We start from the raw sequence: 19,502 nt of genomic DNA, 5'->3' as shown, positions 1-19,502 counted from the left end.
CAACAGTTAATATTCGGATAGGTAAAATAGAACGCATAGTACAACCTCCTAGATAAAATAACACAAATGAGCTAACCCAATTAGAGAAACCTCGGTCGTTTAGAAGTTTCGGTTTCGCTTGTATTTTCGTTTTAGGAAGCTTTATTTTTGCGAAGTGACACTTCTTAGAGGTGGTTGTGCAACTTCTCTGCAGCTACATAAGTGCAACGCTAGTTACAAAGAGCGTTTAAATAAACGTTGTTTTTCATACGATGGTCATGATAAATCTCACTGCAGTTATTTAACATTAAAGCGCTACGATACGTATAACATTCTCATATAGTTATATTTAGTTTCTTAAGCAACACATAAATCCATGATACTTTCATTTTGTGTAATGTTTTGTTGTTTAAAATTAGATGTTTCCTCAATCTTATCTCTTTCGAGTCATGGTCTAATCCTAAAATGCTACCCTTTCCCAAACCGTTTTCGCCCCGATCGCAGTAGAATCACTTTAAACTCGGTGGTTTCATTCATTTACTTCGAAATAAAGTGAGTCTCTTCCTCTTTCCGAACTACAATCGAGCGCACATACATACACACACGCACAAACCGGTAACTGGTAAGTTGGTGATGCACGTATGACAAACAGTTAATGAAATAATTCTGCGTGGATTTCATTATTTGCAAATGCTCGCGTCCTTCACGTGAGTAAACCGTTACGCAACACTAAAAACCGCAACGATAAAAATCTTCAGCACCTTTAATATATCCTTATCATCATTGTTTATTTTAACACAATCGATTGTAAAAATGTGTTGAAAATATATTATGCCTGTACTTGTGATTGCGTTTTAATGCAACATGTACTGTTAAAAAAGTATCGATCATTTGATTGGGATCCTGATCTCCTAAGCATCTTGTAATTTTAATTTCTAAATTGTTATCTTTATTTGAATTTTATCATTTGCTGTGACATACGTTTGGCAGAGCTAAAATAAGCAAAGCAACTGTTTTCGATAGAATTACTTAAGAAAGGATGCAAAGATGGCAACCTGTTGTTTCATAAGATAAGGTGGGTACATTTTTAAACGCAGGATATCTATTAAACCAAGAGCTATTGGTTGGAGTATTTAACAGGCCCCTTTTATTTTTTATTTGTTTTTCTGTGCAACAATTTATGCGATGGCGATACCATATGTGTAATTTGAAATTCAAAAGGCAGACCGTCTGTCACTTAAAATTTATATTTCGCCATAAAACTAATCTAATTAATTTTCTGAGAAGAGCCTTGCAGTATTATATTTTGTTAATTTATTCAAATGACTTTTTCTATATCATTCCATGTTAAACAAAAATCACTCTCGGAATCAACCATATACAGAATTTAGTCAGCGTTTACATCTTCAAGAAAACCGCTCTTGCATTCATATAGACCGTCCAGTTCTTAATTGCAGCTTATTTGTCCGCCGGTTGGGCGGGTAAGATCATTTAAAATATGCGGCGGTGAAATGTGCATTGCTCTAGACGACTGCAAAACAAACTGAACACAGATCAAACTGAATAACCTTGTTGATTTTTAACCAATAATGTGTTCTGTATATCCACAGGCTGGGACGATATTGGCTACTCATTTGTAGTCGGAGATGACGGCATGGCGTATGAAGCACGCGGATGGGAAAGGGTTGGTGCTCACACGCATGGATGGAATTCCAAATCAGTATCAATTGCCGTCATGGGGAACTTCAATGATGTTCTTCCAAGTGATGCCGCGCTGAATGCTATAGACAGCCTTATATCATGTGGAATTCTTACTTTAAAAGTACTTGCAAATTATACGCTACATGGTCATAGAGCTGCTTCACAAACATTTGACAGTCCTGGACATAAGTTTAACGACCTAATAAAAACATGGCCACATCATGCAAATCTTACTGCCTGAGAGTGCGAAGACAAAGTAATAAAAAGTTTTGTTTATCACATCTATGCTCTTGGTTCAATTATTTTGTTATTATTTATGTCAATGTTTTCAAATAATAACGTAAACGCTTGTTAAAATATAATAATAGTGATAGTAAAAATAATAATAATACAAATTACTGGTACTGGTTAAAGTTCAAACAGTCTAGTGTACCTATCACTGAAATAGATAGAAATCAAAAAGACCAAATCATAGAAAAAATACTGTATTTACAATACATCGTTTCTAGTTGATTCCCAAAATCAAATCATTCATAAATAAATTATTTCATTATACTCGTAAAAATGTATACTAGAAAAGGAACGATGTAAGCTAATCCGTAATAGAAAAACGTACATAATATTCAGATCTATGGTTAAAAACGTATTTCAAGCAAGCAGAAACAATAGTATCTGAATAACGTTCATCCTATTAATTGTTGTTTCCCTCTTTAGATAAAGCAGTATGCCTGTGAGCAACTTAGCAATACAGTTTAAATAAACGAACTGATGAACCTATGGACTCCCAGTTACACGCAATGATGAAAGTAACTTCGTCTGATATGTGAATGACTGCATGACAAATCTTGACCACAAAGACTTTAGCATAAAAACACCCGTGGTACTGTCCCTAAACGATATTAACATACCCTATGCTTATGAGATTTGCGTATTCTTATTCTGAATTTGCCTATCGTTTTGGACCACTCCCGTGGTCTATTATTTAGAGAGTACGCTTCGGATGCGGGTGGTCGATGGTTCGAACGCCGACAGAATCATAACAAAGATTTACAAAAATGGTACTAACAGATGCCTCTCTAGGCGCTCGGCATTTAAAGGTTAGTGTTAAGACTGGTGGGCCTTGTGTCATGATAATGTAACTGGGCGGGACCTCATGCTAAATGTCTACGGTATGATGTCCCAGCGTAAGCTCAAACACTATTGACAACGTAGCGATATGACTGTAACAATATTAAAGCTCAATTATATATCCAAATCTCTCTCTCTCTCTCTCTCTCTCTCTCTCTCTCTGTCTCTCTCTCACACACACACACACACACACACACACACACACAACACACACACACACATAGAGTGTTGCTACCTTATATTTAAATTTGCTAAACTATGACAGATGGAAAGACAATGTAAAGGAAATATGATTCGAAGATATATGGTATCATTTTACAAATAATCATATATGCAACTTGAAAATGTGTTAACGCATATTGAAATTCAACAACTACAAAATGTATCGACGAAGATATCGCAAATGCAATCTTGAGAGGAAAATAAAACCCTTATTGACATATTTAAAACTGGTAGCAATTGCAAACTCTGTCAAAAGGTATATATTAATCGACAAGCGAAACAATGACATATAGTATGATGTCCCCCATTCACATTATCCTGACATCAGGCCGACCAGTCCTAATATTAACCTCTTAATACTGAGCGCCAAGCGATGTATCTTTCTGATCCATTTTTGTAAGTCTTTGGTATGACTCGGTCTGGGTTGGAATCCGTGACCTCATGCATCTGTGACGGACGCTTTAACCACTAGAGCGGTCAGATAGAACGAGAAGAAAGTCGAGTAGAGCAAAAGTATCAAACTTCTTTATTGAAGAGAATTTAGATAGTCTACAACTTTATAGTTATCGTCCAGGTTTGTCCAACACTGTGTCACAAAACTTTGCTTACTGAAGTTATCATACAAGTAGCAGCATGGATACATAAGTATATATCTTTAGTATTGATTAAATACCACCATGTTGGCAAATTATGCGCGTCAGGTAATTCTGCACAACGATACGACATTCCCGTAAACGTTGGATCACGTGTAGCTTCTGGTCGAAAATCCAATTTGTATCAAAACAGAATGATCTTCCATTAATTAAAGAAAATGTTTTTCATAAAGTACACACAAATACCTCATATGTCTATCCTAAATGCATACGAAAAAGTTATTTCATAATGACTACATGAAGACCCGCTGACTGACCATTTTGAACTTTTAACCCAGAAAATCCTATTTACTATATATATTTTTAAATCATAAAAATAATAAAAACATAATGGTTATAAATAGACAGATAGATAAATAGATAGATATATAACCCATACGTCAAACCTAATGGTTCAATGTCACGCTTACCACGATAGTATGTACTGCAAAATTATCTCTACAAAATGTTGCACCATTGCAGTGACGTAACACCAGAAACGGATTCTAATAGATATTAGCATTATGTGTTCATTCTTGTCGATATGAGCCTAACCCAGGAGGGATATTCACTATATTGTCAAAGTTTTGCACACGCTTCTTGTCTGTAGTATGCTTTAAAGCTCTAGACGACGAATATTTCCTTTGTAGCCAGATCACAGCTCAAAGGTTATAATTTTCATAATGTCACGTCCCCTCCCTATATCAACTGTGTACACTTTATTTGCATCTAAAGCTGACGCCATATAGGCCCCCTATGCAACGTATATTTTCCATATGTGTCCATGTAAGCCAGCTGAATTGGCCATTAATTCGCAAATTGAAAAGAATTTAGAATCTCAGCATGCTGTAGCCTTTCTAATACAATATCTCACATAACAGAGACATTCCCCAGTGTTTCCACCAAAATGAAATTTTTACATTATCGATATGATATTTGCAAATAATTTAAACGATACATCTGTAATCTTAAGACTGTTAGAAAAACTTACTAATGGAATATTTTCTGTCAAACAGTGATGTACAGTATTAAAAACCTCAAAGCAGACAAAACGAAATCAAATAATTCCCCTATTTTGAAATTAGAATAACCACGGAATTAACGTACTCGCACTAAATGCGAAATCTCTAACACAGCATTGGCTGCTTGGCCTATCTTTGCCCATACAAGCCCCTGATTTACAACCTTGAATGGAACACGTTTAATAAGGTATTCGTGACGATATGAAGGTGCTTGCGCAGCAGGCAATGCTAGCCCAATCAGACCCATCTGGTTGCCACTGGACCCCTGAGACTGATTCACAAGCCGCAAAATCGAATTCATTGTGACCACATTCACTCTTTGAATAAGTATAATATTGTTAGCAGCCATTAATTTTTTCATTGATTTTGTTAATTATGATTTATATTATAATAATATGCGCAATGTTTGAAAGTAATACCTATTAATTATTCATCTCCATAAGATTCATTTAGCTCAACTGGCATATGTCAGTTTGATTGTTCTTGTGCATGTATCTCCTTTAACCTCGACACTTTAACCTGATCGTATATAATGCTACTGGCTGCATATATATTACAATATTTTCTCATACAATACATGCACCTTAAGGCATTTCTTGCGCACGGGGTGGAATTTTCGAGTATATCTGTATCCATACAACACAGTATCTGTATCTGTATCCATACAACAACATAAAGGGTATTTGACAAATTAATAGGGAATGGCTCTAAAGTAAAATTCCAAAACCTTTTGCATCTACCATGTGTCTAGCTTAAAATAGCGTACCTCGTCTGAAATGTATATTTCCCATCGATGAGTAACTCTTGAGTAATTCGTTCTCCAAAAATACACAGTCACTATCATATGAGTATTAGGCAAGTGTTACAGGCACCGACTTATTTTGTCTTTGCATGACGGATAAATTATGTATGATTATTAACTTGAAAGTCCACGTGTTTTCAGTATTATGATATAGGAGTGAGACCCCTCCCCCAACACACACTCACACATTTTAGGCATAGTCATGGTTTAAATATGTAATTCAAAGTTCCTTTCTGTGTTCTAATAAATACAGAGCAAAAACAGTTGTAACTATATAAGACATTTCAATGCAAGCGCTTGTAACTTCGTTTATAATATATAAGAAATCATGTAATAATTTAGAACACGCTCTTCTACATCCTATGATATGACCCTTAGGCGGATGCCATATGTGTGTGTGAATAAAAAATGGGGATTTTGATGGTTTACAGGTTATGAGCTAGAGCCAATGTACATCAGGCTCTTAAAGCAAAGCCAATATATAACTCTGGAGCAAGTAGTAAGTATCAAGGTTGATTGATGGAGCGCGCACGTTCTGTGAAATTAGATGTACAAAAGGAATAACGGCATTTACTATTTACCAGACAAGAAAAGAAACGAAAAAACAAAATCATCACTCTGTTATATCAAGCTGATGGACAGTTATAAATTAGTTGGCAACACCTGCACATAGTTCAGAACCATTTCCTTAGATTCAATTTTCTCCAACGCTGCAGAGGGCAAAGCTTTATATATTACGCATACATGCAAAAGAGTTTAGAACGCCAAGATAAGAAAAATCGGATTCCCAAAGCACACTCGATTAGCCTAACACCAGGGGCCAGTTTTGTCGGGTTATTTAAGGAGTCTTTTCTTGCCTATATCTAATAGCAGGGAATTTATTCTTTACAAACAGCTTTAGTCAATACATTTTCTCTTTTTTATTATTTTTAGTAACTTGTATTCGTCTAAATTTAAAACTGAGAATATTTGCTTCTTTAAAAAGCTTAATAATTGATAATAGTTATTTTTTTTTGGTGGTGGTTTGTATGTGTACTATGCATATGTAAAGGGACGATGACCTGCCCATCATATGTCCAGGTTCTCATTACCGAGTGTAAGGTCCGTTTAAACATTTGGTCTGAAAAGTGATGCCTCCCAACCATAGACAAGTCGCCAAACAGTGCATTTTCGATACAATTACCAATCGTATACCTGATTAGATTGGACCTCATATTAAATTACGGACTTGCAAATGTCTATATATGTAAAATAGGTTTTTCGGGCAGCTATGTGGTTCATATTCTAACGTTTCATTTTCATTTTGACCACGTTGTCAACAGCGGTCGACAACCGGTCTGATCCCACAATCAATATACAATATTATTGTTCGATATCAAACATACAACATCTGAATAAATGAGAACAATATATTGAATAAACCAATAGGCTAAACTACTCCAAAGCTTACTTTAATCTCATGTGTTTTTGAGTCTTGAGAAATGACCGCTTAGCCATAACGAATCAGTATTTTGACATGATAACACGGTACATGCACTGCATTCCTCTTGACTTCTTATTAGAAACTTATTCGGAAGAATAATATTTAGCGGTGAAAATTGATACATAATATACTTAAGCAGCAGCAGAGAGCGCGAACAGACTCTAAATGGTATACCCTGGGAATTGTAAAAAAATGGGTCGCGATGTTTATACATCTATTTGGAGATGCATTTCTCTGCTGCCATTAAAATAAAAAATTGATTTTTCCTGGAATTGTAAAAAAAATTCTCCTAAAAATCGATACAATGACCGGTACTAAGTTGGAGTTACGCCATCTCTGCTGCTGTGAATTTAACCGAATATTTTGTCAAGACCTATACGATATCGTGCTCGAGGAACACGTAAATTTAATGTTATAAATCCATGCGGAGATAACTGAGCCTGACTGAATAAATTTCTAAATTGAATTATATCCATATCACCACTACACCAGGTCTGATGAATATTTCTCAGCGTGTGTGTATCAACTCCGTTAAATACAGCTATAATATTAGAATAATCCCTGATCACTTTTGGTATCTGTGTATACCGCTGGGTTACATAAATCACATCGGTGTTTTTGTGTCTACCGTTTTAGAATATTCTAGCAGGATTTGATTGTTTATCGATAATTATATCATCGTACAAGGCTAAATTGTTAATAAAACCATCAATTGAATCAACACTCGGCGCTTCATCGATATCAGTGATAAACTCGAGAACATCATCCCGTTTAACAATTTTGCATTTTCGTTAAGATCCTTAAGTACATCATAACATCGTCGATCATCTACAGACGGAGCTACCAAATAAAAACTTATTCCATTTTAACCACCTCATTATCAAATTAAGTAATAGTTGTGTATTACCGCTTCCAGATGGTCCTATAATAATCATTCGGATATAATTTGGTAGTGCAGCATGATGTTTTACATGTTCTCGTTTTCGTGTCGCAGAAAAATCAATTACATTCATGATATATAAAAATATGGATTTATATTGTGTAAAATGTAGGACACGTACCCCAACAGGTGATCTAACAACCATTACAACAAAAACAACAGGTCAGCGGTTACGGGTAAGTGTGAACGATGCGGGAAAAAGAAAGTTAAATGTATTCCTACTGAAAAGTCAGTGCAGTCAAAATTTAAAAAAAAAAAAAAAAAAAAAAAAAAAAAAAAAAAAAAAAAAAACGAGGAGGTGATATTACAGCAAAATTAACAAAGTTACCAGGAATTCCTTTTGTTAAATACTCATGAGAAAAACATCTTCCAGGATATAATTAGTGTGGTCCCAGAACCAGACTTGATATTAGACTTGACAACCAAGACCAACCAAAACCAGGCGAGGAACTAATAAATGCTATTGATAAAGCGTGTCTTGCTCATGATATCGCTTATCGAAGTAATAATCTACAAGATAGACATCTCGCGGATATAAATTTAATTCACGCGTTAAATTCCATTAAAAATAAATCATTCAAGGAGGGATCAATCAGTTGGTTAATAAAATCCGCGATGAAAGGTAAATTAGCGCTGGGTTCTGGTAATAAATTATATATGGAATCGATTTATTATTCCCCAACTGGATACTGGAGGGTAAAGCAGCAATTAGTAAACTCGCTAAGGCAGCAGGTGTCAAAAGTTTTGCCGCTGAAAGATGGTTATCCAAACAAGCACTATGGCAAATTTACCTACCACCACCGAAACAAATTCTCTTTGCACATTTTGATGTTAGTTTTCCTAATGAAGTTCATCAAGCTGATATATTATTTTTACCACATGATACCGTTAAAATTGGTCGACGTCAAATAACATACAAATACGCGCTAACTGTAGTTGATGTTGCAAGTAGATATAAAGAAGCAGAACCATTGTCAACAAAGACAGCAACTGAAGTAGCCGATGCGTTTGAACGAATTTATCAACGTGGACCCTTGCAATGGCCACAATTATTATAAGTTCATCCTGGCAAAGAATTTCTAAGTGCGGTATCATCGTTGATGAAACAACATAATGTCAAACTACGACGATGATATAATGTAATTCATCGTGATCATGCAATTGTTTAATGATTTAATCGAACACTTGCTGAGCAGTTATTTGGATATCAATACGCGAAAATGTTTATTCATAATACATGATCTTACGAATGGGTTGAAAAATTACCAAGTGTGATAGCTGCATTAAATAATGAAATTACTTGAACAACCAACATGAAACCGATTAACGCAGTCACAAAAAATATATACCAATACAACGACGTGATTTTTCAACACAGCCAATATTAGATAATACCACTGTGAGATATTTATATGAACCTGGTGAACTTGAAGGCGGTAAAAAAGAGCAACTGATCCTATTTGGAGTATTACGAAACACAAGATATCTAGCGTAACAAGATCCACTGGTAGACCCGTAATCTACAGACTGGATTCAACTGCTCCTGAACGTGGATTTACACGTGAACAATTACAAGTAATTCCCGAAGACACTCAATTTCCACCCAAATCACTTTACTAGCACCTCTACATCGATTACACTCAAGACAGGTCAACATAGTATTTTCTCGTGTATGACCAAGACTTATTTTATCTATCTACGGCAAATTATTTTGGATTATTACTCGAGTACTTCCATAACATTATATAATTACAACTTGCACAATGATTATTCTGCTGCTGTTTGAGCGTTTTAATAAATTGAACATCGAGATCAAAGTCGCGTTTATTTTTTTTGTCACTTTGTTTATAACCAGCTATTTTTTTTCTTATTATATCATTGTCAATATCATCATTGATCACCGACGATTCTATGAAGATTCTCCGCAGTTGAGATATTTTTCTAACCCGAGATACTGCAAGATAAACTAAGTTCGACTATTCTATGCGATCATCGACGATCCAAACAAATGTGTCAGTAATAGTTAATCCCTGAGATGAGTGAATCGTCATCGCGTATCGGAGATAAGTCAGCGTGTACAGCATCCTCACCAACATCAACATCAACTGTGACAATATCATTCAAGACAAGATTATGTTTCTCGGTTTGTCCTGGTATATCAACGTTAGTATTTTGCAGTCGATAACACAGCGGTACTTGCAACGTTGGAAATTTTACTTGATGTAACTGAAACAACTCCCGTTGAAGTTTATCACAAACTATCTTTCTACTTGCAACTATCAAATCGTTTGGACTCCACGTTTGTAAAAACTCGTTCATAGAAGTTTCTGAAATCAACTTGCGCATTTTTTTCACACTGAGTTTTATTCGGTTGTAGTCTGATTAATTTTTTTTAACTCACTTAATTCTGCATCAAGACATCTGTGATCATAATTTATCTCCGAGTAATAATCAACAAAATTTTTCAGCCAATCATGTGGAGATGGTCCAACTACGGGTGGTGGTTGACCATGATCGCCGCACATTATTACAGCTGTATTCTTCAATAATAACCAATCAAGAAATGTTTTGAATACTTCCAACGACACAGTAAATATTTCATCCCAAATGATAATCCTCTGAATATATTTCTCGCCCGTTCGATCTGGAGTCCATGTTCCGCCGCTGTAATTAACGCATCGTTGTTTCATCTCCCTGGCAATTCTGTGTGTTGGTGTGAACACAATCATATCTGAATTCTGAAATAATTCGATTACCCGAGTTGTCTTACCAGAACATCCCGGTCCGTTCAAATAAACCATCCTGTGTCTGGATACTGGATCATACACGGATGGCTCCGACGATAATTCTAATATCTGATCGTGATAATAATTATCCTTAACCGCAACATCCGCGGATTCACAATAACAATGTAACATTTCTTTTTTTATTCTCCACAAATCCATTGATTCATCAGTGCTTGTGAAATGAGCCAGTAATTGTGAATATTTTTTATCGATATAAAATAAATCCGTTGCAACTCTAACTGCGGTGTCAGGAAAACTATTTATCATCGATAGCAAATTTATAGAAACATAAGCGAGCAGTGAGGATCTTAAATGTGTATACTGAGGAAATTCTCCATCGATGTAACTAAGAACTGTTCCTAATTTGTTTCCGTCTGATAAGTAAATACATTCCCGATTACAAAATATATTTCTCGCAGCGGTATCAGCAATTATAAAATCTAATTCAGCATCATCCATAATCAATCGTGAATGATACCGTTTATGATCATATGATCCACCTTGAGTAAATTTACCGAATATTTTTCTACCGAGATCTTTTGCTGTTTTTTCACTGTTGCTGATTTTAGTTTTAAGAATGTTAGGAGCATCATCGACGATGACATCAATAGGAGTATTTGGACATTCTCGCGCAAATTCCTCAATAACCTCATATATTTTGACAAGTTCCGGTGTTGGTTACCAAACCGAAGTCTGTGCCTGATATGATATAATTGCTTCACTAACCGTCAACGATATTAACATCGCACAATCGAGCATATACCGTAACAATACTATTGGTACCCAGCGTCGCTCCAAGAAATGTCTACCAAACCAAATATAACAACACGGATGAAGATTTCTAGCAAATTCAAACGACACTACACGAGCGAATCCTGTCAGGATAAAATCGGGTAATGAACTATTAATCGCTACTCGTGTCATTTCGTTTGTAGGATGTCCGAATTTATTTAAATATTCAGTACATTCACCCATTCCTAGAAAACTCCCCGGATAACACGCGACAATATCCACTGATATCATCTCGCTGTAATCATACTTGGTATTCCACAAACCATCATGTCCAAATTCAATCCCCGGAACATCTTCGAGACTCTCAGCACGTGTTGGTTTCCATGAATTTTTTCTCTCTCGCCGCGTGAGCAGCAATTGATGCAACTGTAAAACAATTAGTTAATAATTGCTCAGTATTTTCTGGATATCTCTGCGCGAGATTTTTCATTTTTTCATGTAGGGATTCTTTACGGTATAAATCACCGTTAGGTCTTACAGATTGATCATATTCCTCATCAGAGCCCTTAAACAACCATGCTGACAGGGGACCGTTTTTACTTATTTCGTAAATAAAATCAAACAAACCTTTCCCAGAGATCTCTAGGGAATAAAATCTCACAACACGATTTCGTGGAAATATTGTTACCACGGAGGTCCACGCGTGAGCATTATGATCATTAATTTCAATTGGTGTCCCTCTTGATTTATTCACCGATTCGTGTAAAATCTCTTCTGATAGTGTTTTTACTACCATTGGATATTTTAATTTACTTGATAAATCAGCAAGATCTTTTATTGACGCTCCGGTATCTTTGACCGATTTAGCCCACGTGGCTATTTTGTTACATCGTAGATCGGTTAAACCATTTCCATGTTCGCATTTGTAAAATATTCCACTACTCGTTAGGCTACAGAATTCAACGATGAAAATTTCATCAGAGCAAGAGCTCCAAAGTTGGGTCTATCATTTGGTTGATAAATTCCATAAACAACCGCAGTCACAGGATACGTTCGTTTGTAATATGGTCTGTCAATCCCAGTCAACATTCCTGGTTTGGAATCTTTACTTAGGACAGCGTTTTTTTTTTTCTTCCGGCAATTACAGGATCACGTTTGTCACGAATAATCCACGTATCAGAATCTTCTGCTTGCACAATGAATTTTATTCTAAAAATATATGTCTTATCACCTTGATGAATAGTAATGAAGTCGACAATCGCTTTCGCTCGTGTATCATTCATTGTATCATCAATTATTTTGTCGTCGTCTTAGACATCACTTATAATTTTGAATGTAGACCACACATGAGATGCTCCATCATCATGAAACTCTTTTATTGTGTCTTTGATATCAATCAGATCCTGCCTTGGTAACAGGGTTAGATTGTCAAGATCGAATGTATTACTGGATAATACATCCATGATGTATTTTAGACAAATATTTAATATATAATCAATCAATGTAAATGGTTGATGATCGGTTCATTAACTCCATGTAACAAATCATGTGTAAAAGAATTCTGCGGCCAACATTAACAATGTGTTCGTAGAGGTGGTTTAGGACCAATACCATGCCTGCGATGTGGTGTCGGAGTCCGAGGAAAAACACAATTATGCGCAAATGTGGCGGTAAACGATACAGAGAACTTAAAATATAATATGAAGAAAAAAAATAATGACAGTGATAGAATTATAAAAATGAGAGGGATTATTTAGATAGGTTTTTTGACAAATAATAATTTAAACAAATAGTATTATAGAAATGAACCAAGAATTTGTGAAGCATCCAATCATCAAGAATTATGAAGCAAATCGTGATGGCGTGGTTAGATATTATAGATCGAAAAACAGTTGGTGTTGTTAGTAACACAGGTTATCTAAGATTCAGCGCTGGGAATAAAATGTATCATTGTCATCATTTCATATTCGAATGTTTCTTTGGAATAATAAAGAAAATCTTGCGATCAATCATATTGACGGAAATAAATTAAATAATAATCTGTCCAATCCTCAGGCTATCACATAAAGTGAAAATCCTACACGAGGATGGACTGGTAAATATAAAACAACCGGAAAGAAAGCGATTAAGTCCTTCAAGGTAGAGACTGGCGAAGAAATAATATTTAAATCAATGTATTCGGCTTGAAAATATTTTGGCATTCATCCACGTTCGGTTCAACGTGTTGCAGATAAAATATACAAATTATCGTTTTCATACCGGTTTGGAAATTGGATTTCGTTTTATTATATTCCTCTGGTGTTAGATATAGATAACGGAGATAACTGAGATAACTCTGCCGGGATTGTGTAAAAGTCTATTGTGTAATACACGTCAATATTATTTTGCAATCCGTGGTATATTTTCGTTTATTTTGTAATCCAAAATTGTCGTGTGTAAAAATATTTGTTAATTTAAATATATAATATTTAATATAATGAATAGTGAAAATATCATTGATGTAATTGTTGCTATTAAAAAATTAGAAAATGGAGCTATAAATATATCCGATGAGCTAAATCCTGAAAAAAATCATTTCTGATTTTGAAACATTACAGGAGAATAAACACGAAGGGAGATATGTTCTGCCATCTGAATATAGATTCGTAAAGAAAATTCAAAATGCTATGTATCACTTACTAGTTACGGTAGAAGAAACGCAGATAAAGAATTTGTCTCTCTATCTTGCAAGCGAAAAAATTAGATCGGAATTATCTCTCGAATAAGAAGCAAAGAAAATAATTAATACTCGTGTAAGACAATTAAGAAAAATATTAGATAATAACGAAAGGTGAAATAAATTTCTGATTACAATATTTTTTGGGTTGTTTTATTTACTAAAATTTTTATGTTTCACTGAAAATATAAGTTTTTCACTGAAAATATTGTTATTTACTGAAAATATTATTTTTCATTGAAAATGGTTGGATTTTCATTGAAAATATTGTTGTTCACTAAAAATTACTGGATTTTCATGATTTTTACTAATAAAAATCCTGTCAGAATTAGCACATCGAATGATTTTCATGATTTTTACAAGTAAATATTCTATCATAATTAGCAAATCGAATGACTTTCATGGTATTTACTAATAAATATCCTATCAGAATTAGCAAATCGAATGATTTTCATGACTTTTACTTGTAAATATCCATTCAGAATTAGAAAATCAAAAATAAATTTGATTATATTTTTTTCTTGCTTTTTCACGAATTTGTTACCGATTCACGATTTTACAAGTAAATTAATACTTAGCGTTTAATTTCTCAAATCAAATAAATTCCCGAACTGGTCTATTGGTCTGAAATTTATTCGTGATAACAGATGATTATCACATCGCAGATAGACCGGATTGATCGGTTCTTGTACAATCGAAAATCCGGGTGGTTCTTTTGGCGTAAAGGAATAAAGAGTGAATCCTTGCTGGGCTTGATTTGACATTGTTGTGTCCGTGCTGTAGCTGTTATCGACGATATTACACACAAGATTGACAGCGACCACTTGGGTTATATTTACGATTTCCGGAGATACATGCCGTCTTTGCCCCGCTGGATCATTATTGTACCCGAGAATAGTTGCCGGTGATAGTGTTTTTCTCCACATTGTAATCATTTCTGTAACTTTTTCGTTGATTACATCATTAACCGATTTTCTCAACACGGGTGGGTTATACCCAGGGAATTTAAAATTTATCAATGTAGCTTCTGTCAACGAATACGCGTTTAAAAATTTTTGTTTGTGATCTAACTTTTTAGTATCAAATGTTACCTGGATTACTCACTGGTTAATATATTCCATGTCGGATACGAGCTGATTTAGTATTTCTATGTGTTTAATGATTTCGCTGCGTGGTGATGAAAAGTCAAAAATATGTTTTTGGAAATTTTGCCCTAGTAGTTGTAGATGTATTTTATGTTCTTTATTAATTTCTTTAAAGTATTCAATAATATCACTTTATCTGATGGGTTTACCTTTTTCTATTACTTCTCCTCCTTCGGTAAGTAGCTCAAAAAAATCCCACCATATATAATCATTGTTGATAAAGTAAAAATTACTGATCAACGTTGCACTTTTTATATAAAGTAGATTTTGTTTTTATGATGGATTAACATCGTGATAAGATTGTATGTCCGTGATATAGTCAGAATTGTTGGGTTCTGGTAACAGTGGTGGCGCCGGTGGTTGAATTTCAGGCCATCCTAACACTGTTCTGATCGAACTCTGATATATATCCACGGCGTAATCGGAAGAGTTTATCTCAATTGCAGAAGACAGCGTTCGTTCATGGGTTGTTATCGCTATCTTGGATTCTTTTCCTGTGAATTGTTTTATTCGACGTTGTAATTCCTCATTGATTTCATCGATTTGATAACTCGCGGTCGGTATTGCAGCAACGTTCCAGTCGGGTGTACCATCTTGTTTATTTTTATTTGCAAACACAACGAATTATTTGCTGGTAATCCACCAAATGATTTTAAACTGATATTTGGCCAACTTTGATATACTCGTAATTGTGCTAGTGCGATCTCGCTTACAGGAATCGCAGTTGGAAAATTAATACTGAATTCAGGCTTGGTTGAACTTACTGTTATCATCGCAGTCTTGTGCGGTGTTGTGTTTGTCACGGTCTGCTGAAGTAACTCCGATGACATTGACATTGTTATTCATTTTATTTTCCTTCAAAACGTGAATTTGTTTGTATATATCAACCATTGAATCTGATATTGTTTCATCGTTGAGGCTTGACGATATCAGCGACGATAATTTTGAATACACGTTCGTGGCTGTATTTTAGCCGCGTAACATAATCGTGTAGTTTTGTATTTGTACATGCTGATATTTTTTTCTCGATTATGTTAAAAACGCCTGCAATTGCCACTGATGATGAAACACATATTGTTACTGCGATTGCAGTCGTTACCGGCGTCAGCGCTGATAATAATACTCCTCAGGATACAACTAGCCGGATACTGAGTATACTGCAACGTCTATAACGACTATTCTTCGTTGATACTTTTTTACTTTTATCGTATACTTGTCGATGATGGTTTTAACTGTTACTGCCATTCACGTACTTGATTGTATCTGTAATGTGTTACAACATCATGCTGGACATTTAATGTTGTCGTTGACGCTGTCATTGACAATCGTCGTTGACCTTGTCAAGGCCATTTATTATTTTACGCAGTAAACAATTCAGGTGCTTTAGCTACAAATTCCAAACACCACCAGTACGATGTTGCGTTTAATGTCTTATCAGCTGCTTCCACTATAAATGTTTCCTCGGTTCCTTTATTTAATATGATAGTCACAACCCGGAAAAAGTGTCGGTGGAATGAGGCCAGAAATACGTTGTAAATATCTCAAATTTTGAAGCACTGATCACAGACAGCCTGTACACTTCTGTGACTGTTGCTGTATATTTGATAGTTTTATTTTGCTGCAACCATGTTGCGAACCCGGATGATACTGTGTATAATATGTTGGAAATATGCCCGGAAGTTACTCCGAGTGGAATTATAATCAGACTAATTTTGTTAACGATCTCAGGTGCCACATACGATATCCTCGAGTGTGTTTTTTTAATCGTGTCGATGTTCGTCTTGATATCAGAGAGTTTCCATCAACGGCACTGTAGTTAACGTCTACATATTTTTTTGTTGCTGCGTCTTCGTCGGATGTTGGATCTCTTAACACCACTATTTTATTTCCGTTTATGCTGAGTTCACCTGTCATTGTGTCTCCGGTATGTTTTTAAGCGATTTGCAACACTTTTTGTATTTTCATCTCTAATGGTTGCAAACTATATACTTGAGTCTGATTTTTCCGCTATCAGTAAACACAGGGATGTTACCCGGAATTGCTCCAATAACCCTACGAACTATTTCATACTATCTGATATCACTGGTTTTTAGTTTTCCGTATCGGTCTTGAAATAAAAAACCTAGTCTGGATCATTCCGGAGAAGGTTAAAAGATTATCGATTTCATCTTTGGTTATATATTTTTTGATAGATCTACGTCGTCGCGTTTTTTACCGTTTACTGAGAGAGATCTTCCGTAAATATCAACCATTATTCTTTAGGGATTGTTTAAATCGTTTCGCGGTATACCCGTGCACGCTTTGTGAGGTGGTTTGGTTGATTTTGATAACGCGTCAAGTATATTAATTACTTCACTGCCACATATCTGAGGATCGGTTAATATTTGTGTTGGTAGCGTTGAATACGAAACTGGAATACTTCGTACTCGTTGTGCGTATTTTAGAAATTCAACTGGCGGTGCTAACGCATACGAATCAAAATAAACAATTACACGTGGATGTATCGCGTAAGCAACCCAGTGAGTCCCTGGACCATCGCTGTTATCGAGATTGATAATTCCTGATTATGGATTATTTGGTTCACGCGGTAACTGATCTCTCATAAAAAAACACCTCTGAATTTGTTTATATTTAAATTTTTAGCAGCATCGAGCAAATCAAAGTTTGACATCTCTGCGAGACGCGCTGCGTCTGCTCACGGCGTTTTGGGTGATATAAGGACGGAGTTCCTGGTAGTCTTAGACCCTATCCGTACCATGAAGGCGGAGATCCTGATAGTCTTAGACCCGCTCCCTTTTCTTATATCTTTTTCCTATTATTTGTTTCGCCAACTTGCTACCAGCATATCCGACAGCATCTAACGCGGCTGCTTTTGCGACAGCTGGAGCATCAACAGCAATTAATGCTGGTATTGCTGCAAGAAGTGGGAAAATACCACATGTTTTAATGATGTCCTTGATTGCACTTGGAGAAAGAATAAGTTGAACTCCAGTTTTTCATTCTAGGGCTTTATTAAAATGTTGTAGCTGAGTTTTAGTCAACGATAACTTATTTGGACCACCACTAGAAATCTGATTCTTTTTTAGTGTTATTTTTTTCCCGCAGTTTTTTGTTGATTTTGATTGAAGTTTCTTGACCTGACCGGGAGTCAGAGTTACGTTAACGACTCTCATTGCCCACCAACACCTTCAAGTAACATTTTTTTATCGCTGAGTATAACAGCAATTGCTCTGTAATTAACACCACCTGCGTTTAAGCTAACTCGAAAATGTATATCAACGACATATTGATTCACTAAATCAAGATGTTCCAGCGAAAAGTAATAAATCGGGTACAATGTTGCAAAATCTAACTGTGATATTTGTAAACCAGTATCAATATATTGATCGCGTCCCATAAATGTCATTAAACGATGATATGCACGTGCTACATAATTTTGATCGAAATTCAATAATATATCCTCGGATCGTTCTTGATGTCCGTTTATTCTTGAAGATACTTCAGTAACACCAGTTTTGTCAAATACCATTGAATTTCCTTCTTGATTATTTAATCGTGCAGCATCTTGAAGAGCAACAAAGATATGTCTTGGTGCAGAAACACCCTGTTGTGATGCAATATGCCATGTAAATGTAATATTAACGGCACTTTGAAATATATCGGTAAATGTTGTTTACGACGATAATATTGATTTACCACCTTGATCCATAAAAGAAAGTAACCGATGTTCTTCAGCGATCGATGGAGTCATTACCGGCATCCACAATGAGAGTTTAAATAAAATTACTTTACCATCAGCGACACAGTTTTCCTTCCAGATAGCATCAGTATCATCACCTTTTCTCACAAGTACAACTATATGTTTAGCTCCAAAAATGACCTTTCTGACATTTCTGCAAAATCCAAAGATGTGGGACAATGGGATTGCACAAAAAAATCTTCTGCGATTCATTTTCAACATTAATTTACGTGTAGCAAAGCCTAAATTATAATTAGGATTCTGCCTTTCTAGCATCAAAAACGCATCAGTTGGTCTGTCTATCGCTCCAGCAGGTTGTGGGTCAGTTGAAGTTTTACGCGTCACTTGTACAAGACGAAATTTATTGGAATCAGGATGGTCAGAATTATCCTTGACAAACATCATAGTCGGATCAGCTGATCTAGTGCAATCACCTGAATATCTCGCGCGACCTACAATCGTTGCAGCAACGTCA

The 19,502-nt window shown here is 35.5% G+C and overlaps 1 protein-coding gene across 1 annotated transcript in view; it reads left to right on the top strand.

The window, feature by feature from the left end:
* LOC149783484 (peptidoglycan recognition protein 1-like) overlaps positions 1–6,159 on the top strand; it is a 33,314-nt gene extending 27,155 nt beyond the window's left edge. The window contains exons 3-4 of the mRNA XM_089932850.1: positions 1,590–1,893; positions 6,045–6,159. Coding sequence (XP_089788976.1) covers positions 1,590–1,893; positions 6,045–6,159 — 419 coding nt within the window. The remainder of the gene's footprint in view (positions 1–1,589; positions 1,894–6,044) is intronic.
* The last annotated feature ends 13,343 nt before the right edge of the window (positions 6,160–19,502 follow it).

The sequence above is a fragment of the Sinohyriopsis cumingii genome, chromosome 14, assembly GCF_028554795.1.
Source record: "Sinohyriopsis cumingii isolate HCF-2022 chromosome 14, ASM2855479v2, whole genome shotgun sequence".
NCBI classification, from domain to species: domain Eukaryota; kingdom Metazoa; phylum Mollusca; class Bivalvia; order Unionida; family Unionidae; genus Sinohyriopsis; species Sinohyriopsis cumingii.
This window is presented reverse-complemented; position numbering and strand designations above follow the sequence as displayed.